Source organism: Protobothrops mucrosquamatus, unplaced genomic scaffold, assembly GCF_001527695.2.
Source record: "Protobothrops mucrosquamatus isolate PMUCROS unplaced genomic scaffold, P.Mucros_1.0 scaffold20, whole genome shotgun sequence".
NCBI lineage: Eukaryota > Metazoa > Chordata > Lepidosauria > Squamata > Viperidae > Protobothrops > Protobothrops mucrosquamatus.
In genome coordinates, this window is record NW_015386405.1 from 3256673 (window position 1) to 3264897 (window position 8225).

General features: G+C 36.6%; 1 protein-coding gene across 1 annotated transcript in view; it reads right to left on the reverse strand.

Moving 5' to 3' along the window:
* LOC107282946 (cadherin-10) overlaps positions 1–7380 on the reverse strand; it is a 92049-nt gene extending 84669 nt beyond the window's left edge. Inside the window, exon 1 of the mRNA XM_015810784.1 lies at positions 7128–7380. Coding sequence (XP_015666270.1) covers positions 7128–7358 — 231 coding nt within the window. The 5' untranslated portion in view covers positions 7359–7380. The remainder of the gene's footprint in view (positions 1–7127) is intronic.
* Positions 7381–8225: the final 845 nt, after the last annotated feature.

Here is an 8225-nt window from a genome sequence, read left to right on the forward strand (position 1 = left end):
AAGCCCGACTGGAGCGGGTCTAGATAGACTGTTTCCTCCAGGTGCCGGGGGAATTGCTGCGCAACCACACTCTCAACAACCTTCGCCACAAAGCGAAGGTTGGAGACCGGGCGATAGTTAGCTAATACATCTGGGTCCAGGGAAGGCTTCTTAAGAAGGGGCCTCACCACCGCCTCCTTCAAGGCTACGGGGAAGACACACACACAAACAGATGTATTTACTGCAACAAATCACATTGTTTAAACTAGTCATGTCTACCATCCTTATTTTCTTTCCACTCTACCCTCCCCCCCATGAAGTAGCTGCAGTCATTTTAATCTGCTCCCCATTATCTACCAGATAATGTCTTTTACCAAATGTCAGAGTGGCCCAAATGTCCAAGTGGTTCAAATCAAGTTGGTTTGCACTAAAATCTTTACAAAAATGCACCTATGGGTTGAAAGCCCTTTTTGATTTGCAGCGCCTTAATAATATTCAGGATTTTGTCTATCTAGGATTTTAACAATTATAGTTTAAAGATGTTCTTAGGATGAAAGACCCAATGCAGTAGTGGACCCCAACCCCAACCGTTTGGGCACCAGGGACCCGTTCTGTGGAGAAAGGTTTTTCCACGGACCAGAGGGGAAATGCTGCCTGCATCCCACAGATGGAGCTTTGCTTGTTTGCATGGCCCAATTGCAGGCACGTCGCGGACCGGTGCCAGTCCACAGACTGGGGGTTGGTGACCCCCTGCAATACAGTACTCTTTTGTTTTTAAAAAATATATGTTTTGTCATGATTGGTAGGAACAGCAAATGCCACATGTCAAATTTGAATTGATCAAGTAGATTTCTGGGATTTGTGTCTTAAAAATAATATTTAAACAGAAATTGATTCTTCATTCTCTTTATAAAAGTAGCATGTTGTCTCAATTTTCAAAAAGAGTCAGACCTAATCAACATCACTTTTGAATTTATCTTTATTTCTTTATATTTTTTATGTATTAAGTGTATATGCTGCCCACCTGTACCTCTGCTGAGATGCAGGAAAACTGTCAGGGTTTTATGCTAGCAATATTGCTTCAAACACTGCTATTTCAGTGAGGAATTCTAAAGAGCCAACAGCAACATGATGTTGAAATCAAAACAGAAGACAGAAGGAACTACAGGTAGCTATTTTATAATGGCACATACTGAATGATTATCAGTAAAATGAATGTACCTCTTAGTTGATGGAATGTGACCAATAGCATGTTGGCTTGTAAGAGAATCTCTAGATTACAAATCTTAGCTTGTATAGAACCTTGGAATAAAGCTGGCTTTTACTGTGCTTGTAATAGGCCAAAGTAACCACTGCTGTCCTTACCACTAGGAAGGAATACTAAATACAGGGCTTTTTTTCAGCCGGAACGCGGCGGAACCGCGTTCCGGCACCTTTTTCCGGGCCGGCCGCACCGGAAATAGCCCCTCCCACACCGGAAATAGCCCCTCCCAAATTTTACTTGCATTCCTGTTCTCTAAAGGGGCGGTCCTAGGGTTTGATGAGGGCGTGGCCAGGTTTGAGTTCCGCCACCTTTTCTCCGAGAAAAAAAGCCCTGACTAAATATGGTATGATATCAGCTTCAGAAACTAAGACATGCGAGTTTCTTCTAAGCTGTTTCCTTTATTGTTTCACATCTATAGACAGAAATCTTGCCAAACTAAAGCAAATTAAACCAAACTATTTAAAGATTAGCATCATAAAGATATAAGCTCAGAATTCTTAGGCATGTGATGTCTTGATCCCCTTCCTCCCAACTTATTTATTGAAACTTTGCCATCTCTTGCTCCTCTGGAAAGCAGTCCCTCCTTTCTGAAAATCCAGACAACATTCCAACCTACATGTAATGGTGGTCACCTAACCTATGTTTTATCTTTTTAATAAATTACATTATGCGAAAACTTTGATTGACCAAAGCAATGATGGGTAGTTGAGCGTTACCTGGTGATGACTACTGCATGCAGAAAATTGAAATAAAAAATATAAGAAGGGTAAATGGTAAAAAACAAACAAACATGAGTTAACAAATGAAAGACAGAAAATAGTCATCATTTATGTCTGTGAAACTGAAAAAAAAGAGAAACAGTGTGATTCTTGCTGAAGGAGCTGAATATGATCTTATCTTTCAAAGTGAAATAAATGAAGAGAAATGAAGATGCAGAAATGAATGAATGAGCAAAAGAACTAAAATATATGTCTTCTTAGATTTTTATTGAGTTTGGTTTTTTGTATTTTAACTTTGTTCTGAATAAAATACTTAAAAATATATGCAAATTATGACTTGTTTTCATTCAGATTGTTTTAAGTGTGTATGAAATTAGGATAACAGATTGGTATACTTTGTATTAAGCTCCACTGAATGGTCATAATGGAAAGCTATAATATGAGTTTAACCAAAGGGGGGGGGGACTTATTAAAATGAATATGATCCAGAAGCAAAAATAAAATAAAAATAAAAACTCTTAAGGTGATATGGGAGGATAGGACCAAATTGGTCTATTTAGAAACCCAAGGAGTCAGAATGATGATGAGTGTCTGCCTGAAAAAAATATCTGTTTGTTTCAATGTATACATGGGGAAAAAAAGACTATAAAAGTTTACAGAGAAACTTGTTTCTGGATTTTTTAAGGAGAAACACTGGAATAATTAATGAAGGATACACAGGTAATGGGCATAAATCACTCATAATATAAGTTGAATATCTAATCAATAGGGAATAAAAAAACAATGTGCAATATTCTCTTGTTTAGTATATTTATGAATAAGTGTGTAAGGAATGCTTATAGTGATACTGGATATGTCTTAGTTGGGTATATGCGGTATTGTTTGCAAATGATTCCATACTGTTGGCTGAAAATCCAAAGCATTGATAGGCAATATTAGATATATCTGAGTTGCAATAAGGCGTGTGAATCTTAAGGACCAAGATCTCGGAAGGACAATCAAATGAACAATTGCAAGTAATAAATTAAGTAATTAAATTAAATTAAATTAACAAACCTAGATCAAATACATGATATTGTGCACCTTAGAATCCTTACTGAAGATTATTTTATTTTTTATTACAATCAAATAACAGCAGTACCAACGAGAATAAAAGAAGGGTAGGACTAATAAAGTAGGTACTGACAAAAAAAAGTATCATTTTTGTTCTAATTGCTGTCGCTCTATATTTAGCTACAATGTTGTAGCTAACATGTTTGCAGTCTGAGAAAAGAAAATTTGCAGAGTAGTCTCTTGTCCTTCCTGGGAGGCATTGCAGCCAGGATAATTTATAATCCTTGTTCAGATCCTTATTAAAATTGCAGTGAAGCTACACATGTTGGGCAATTTCTGTTTCCCCAGAGACATATGGGCAGGTGAATTCTGTTAGTGGGATTTTGATAAATATACCTTATAATAATGGCAATGATAACACATTATCTCAGGCCCTGGAGAAGTTCTTCTTCACTCTGGGAAAGGTTAGTGTGAGTACCATAACTTGCAGGCTGCCAAATATTTTTAGCTATCAAGGTTTTGCTGTTCTAGAAAGGGGGTTAGCAAGTATATGGCAAACCTAGACATCCTCAGCCATGATAACCATGGTGAGGGACAGTCATTTGTCAGGCCTTTTGGGGACAAGCTAATATTTAGCCGGTATGTCATGACTAGCCTCCATGTCCTCTATTCTGAGCATTCTTGTCTTATCAAACCTGAGTAAAATACTGCATTGGGAACATTCTGTAGATCTGAAAATATGTATCTTTCAGCATTTTTGTATAAGATTTTTTTCCTTCATATAATATCCTATTTGGGCTTGGTGTAGATTAAGAATGTGTATAAGAGTTTCAGCCTCAAATAATCTTAAGGCTGGTTTACTAAAGTTTGAAACTAGTCTAGGGGGAAAAAAGATGTACAAATTTTGTTATAAAGTTAGTAGGTAGTCTATTTCTCTGCTGATTGTTAAAAGAAGCACAAATGATTTGTACAAGAGTGTGCTTTGTTATATGGAAATGCAGGTTGGGAGGGGGGGAAAGTTGATTACAGATAAAATGAAAAGAACTAATTTAAAGAAAGAGTGAATCAGTATATTCTAATGGCAGACAAAAATGAGAGGCAAGGATAGATTATGATAGTGAAATCAACATAAGCAGCTTGAATAACTGTTGTCTCCTCTTCCAATCACAAATTAAAATCTGTTTACATAGATCATTTCACAGCAATTTATGCTACCTAAGAGAGAATTCTGTGCTGCTTGCTTGAAGTGATAAGCCACAAAATATGCCTGAGTGGCACTTTCTGGGTGTCAGTGGCAAATTATGGGAATTGCACAAAAGAAGCTTTCAGGTGTGTGGTAAGTATAATGTGCACAGAAGCATATGTATGGGTTATTTTTATTTTTTTTTAAAAGGATTTCTGCAGCAGGAACATTTGATGAGATTATCCCTGAAACTATGACTGTCCCAGCCTGACAGATATGTAATGGCACCTAGGTTTTAAAAATATTATTATTCATTTATTTAGACATTAGGTTTGGAATAGCACAAGTAACAAATTATTACAGTTGCCTGCATATTCAGCCAGATGTTTAGACTGGATGTGGCATTTTATCCACTTACTGAGTTCTTCCCAAGGACCTCGGACAGGCATAAATCATTGATATTATTTTTGCTGATTTATATGATTCACTTCTTCTGATTTAAATGCTAATAATTTAATTGGCTAGCATTGCATGCATTTATGTGGAGCACTAATACTTGTTTAGTACAAAAGGGCATATATATTTATAGCTTTTCTCCACACACATTTCTCCACATAAGCTCTTCTCCTCACTCACATTTAATTAAGCACCAATAGTAACTAGAGCATCTAATTCTGATATTCCCCTTAAGGAAGGTAAGTCTCCAGGAAAAAATATATATGTTAAAATGAGGAAAAAAAAATCTATCTTGGGATTTTAAAGAAATAAACTCAGGATGAGAGACTAGCAATCACACTTCTGGTTCTATTACCTCCATTTCTAACTGTCCTTTCTTGAAAGGTCACAGAAAACTACCGCAATTTTTCAGCTGAATGGAATTACAGTTTTTGTAAACCTTTCCTGTAAGATCAGGAGTGGTAGGAATAATGATGGAACATATCTTCCTTTCCATAAATACACCTTAAAAAAACTAATCATTTATTTTCTTCAGATAGGATCCCTAAAATAAGACCTGATTTGGATTGCAAAGATGTTGTGGATTTACTTTTTGAACAAAAGGAAAAATATATACATTGTAAAATAACTTTCTGGCAATATGGATAACGATGCCGCTGAATATTTATAATAAGGATGGCTGCATCCTGTTGCTGCACTTTACTCCAGTTTGTTATTGCAACTACAGAACAAATTCAGACAATTACACGAACGATATTTCATGATGTATGTATTACCCACGGTTATAACAATATATTTATACAATACCACACTACAAAAAAAGGAGCCATAGAGGTCATATGTACCACTGTGATTGCAAATATGACTTATAGCACATGCAAATATAACATCTGAAATTCTGTTTTATAGTTCTTCCCTACAAAGAGAAGTAAAGTAATTTGATACAAGTCAGGAACTTATAAATATATTCACAGGTAGTCACTGAGATGTATGGAACCAATTAATCCTGGATATTTTCAAGCATCTTTTGAAGTTATTGATTACTCTACAGGAAAGAGAGAACAATATCCAGGCAGAAAGTAATATTTGCCAAGACATGTCTGTAGGCTTTTTTCTGAAAGGTAATGGGTATCAAATATTATGCTATCCAAAAATCCTTTCCATTTCAAACAACTGCTTCCAAAGAACTTCTGCATGTGTGATATAGAATCTTAAATACCATTTCAAAATTCCAGGATAGTGATCCTATATTCCAGGGGTGGCGAACCTATGGCACGGGTGCCAGAGGCGGCACTAAGAGCCCTCTCTGTGGGCACACGTGCCATCGCCCCAGTTCTAGGCCTTCAGCTGGGTTTTATAAAACCTTTTCTCTTTAGGCCTCCGCCGCCATGTGCAAAAAAAAAGGAAGGTTCAATCAGTCAATTTCAACTTCTTGTGGGAAAAAAAAGTTCTTGCAAAGTTGGAATTGATTGATTGAACTTTTTAGTCCCACCCAGTCTGCCGTTATCACTGCAGCCACGCCCACCCAATGGGCCACGCCCACCCAATGGGCCACACCCACCCGGCACTCAACGATGTGTAAGTGGGTTTTGGGTTGCAGTTTGGGCACTCGGTCTCTAAAAGGTTCGCCCTCACTGCTATATTCTACTGTCCACTGGACAAATCTGAAAGTACAGCTACTATTTATGGGTATTGACTATCTTGTGGGTTTGCTGTTTTATATCATATCGACTAGTGTAATTACCAAACTAAATTTGTATATTTGTAATATACTTATTCAGACTCAAAGTTCGGAGCCAGAAAAGTGGTTTAAAACAGGCAGAGGCACAAATGTAGCTTTTGTGACATTAAATTATTAGATCTTTTCTTGAAATCACTTGACTTTATTTGCTGGGGAAATGATTAATCAATAAATCATTACTTATTACAGCCAGATTGTATAGTAAAGTATAGGCCAAATATCTACACACTTCTAAGATTGCTTTACTTCTACTTCAAGAGATTAAAGCCAGGAGCAAATTCTTAAGGGCTTTCTCCTATCTTACCTACTTTTTCAGAGAATTTAAAACACTCTTCCTAATAACTAGTTCATGTATTGCTTCATAAATCATTTTTTACATCAGGCTTGCTGGAGAAAATTACTTTCTTTTCAAATGAAGGTGGGGAATATTTGCATTTTAGAGAAATCGGTAGGATGTGTCATTTGAAAAATGGAGCGCTGAATGTGTTAATGGACATTATGATTCAAAACTCAAATTCTAAAGGAACTATAATGTCACCAATATGCCATGCAATGACATCATTATTAATTGGTTTGCTCCCAGAAGAACATTTGTCTATCAACCTGCTGTTCCTATTTGCCAAGCCCTGGTGCTTTTTATTTTTAACGAAACAAAGTGCACTCAAGGATAATTTCATGCCATTCCCATTCAATGCAGTATGTTGGATTAATAGAAGAGTGCATGATACTTACCTTGCCTACATATTGGTAATCAGATCCAGTATATTCCTCCAACAAGAAAAACTGGTTCCACATCCAGCCTCGTTTCTGACGGTGCAGAACTTTCCCATCATTTCCTATTCCATGAGTTCTGAAAGTTGGGGGTTGGTGATCCGTAGTCCTAGTAAACACCATTGCTGTCAAGCAAGGCTGTAGCAGGCATACCCAGAACAGCACCAGCAGTAAGATGTGCTGTATTATCATAGTTCTTGGCTTCACACGTGCCTTTGACTGCAAGTTCAATGTTACACTTCTTCTTAGAATAAGCTTTTTTGGCAGAGTTTATAAAAAACAGCCCATCTGCAGTCGGTGCATATCCAAAACCTTAAAGCAAACAGAAAAATAATTTATAGATTCAGATACACTCCTTCACTGTACATTAGGTTTCACATTATACTTGGCACCATAGCTGCAAATATTATATAAAATTTGTTATTTCCCCCCAAACACATTTAAATAAAAATAGAAAGGTTATTTGGTAACTGTCACCTAATTCAACTTTTGCAAAACCTTAATGTAGTATGAAGTTACTTCCACCGCCACGTATTATGTAAATCAATGCTTTTTCCTAGTCTTCTCATGCAGCTCTTCTCTTTTGATTTTTTAATAAATTTAATAAAATTTAATAAATGTAGTATCTACTAAAATGTTCATCATGTAGATTAGGGAAATTGTACCACAGGTACTTAAATGTTAAATATAGTAGCTTTGGTTGGTGGTGGTGGTGATGCCTTCAAGTCAGTGTTGACTCCTGGTGACTATCTGGACAAATCTCTGAAGATTTATTGCAACGTTTTTCAGAAGTGATTTGCCACTATCTCCTTCCTAGGGCTGAGAAAAAGTGACAGACACAAGGTCATCCAGCTAGCTCCATGCCCTTGGAGGACTATAACTCCGTTTCCTGGTGTCTAACCCTATTACTTTAACTGCTACATTAAATTGGCTCTCACTATAGTCTTTATCTAAAATGTTTTCTGCTTGATTTGACTTGAGAGTCAAGCAGTGATTTATTAATTTTGTCACCAAGAAATACTTAAAGACTAATGCAGTTTTAGAAATTACAGAAATTGT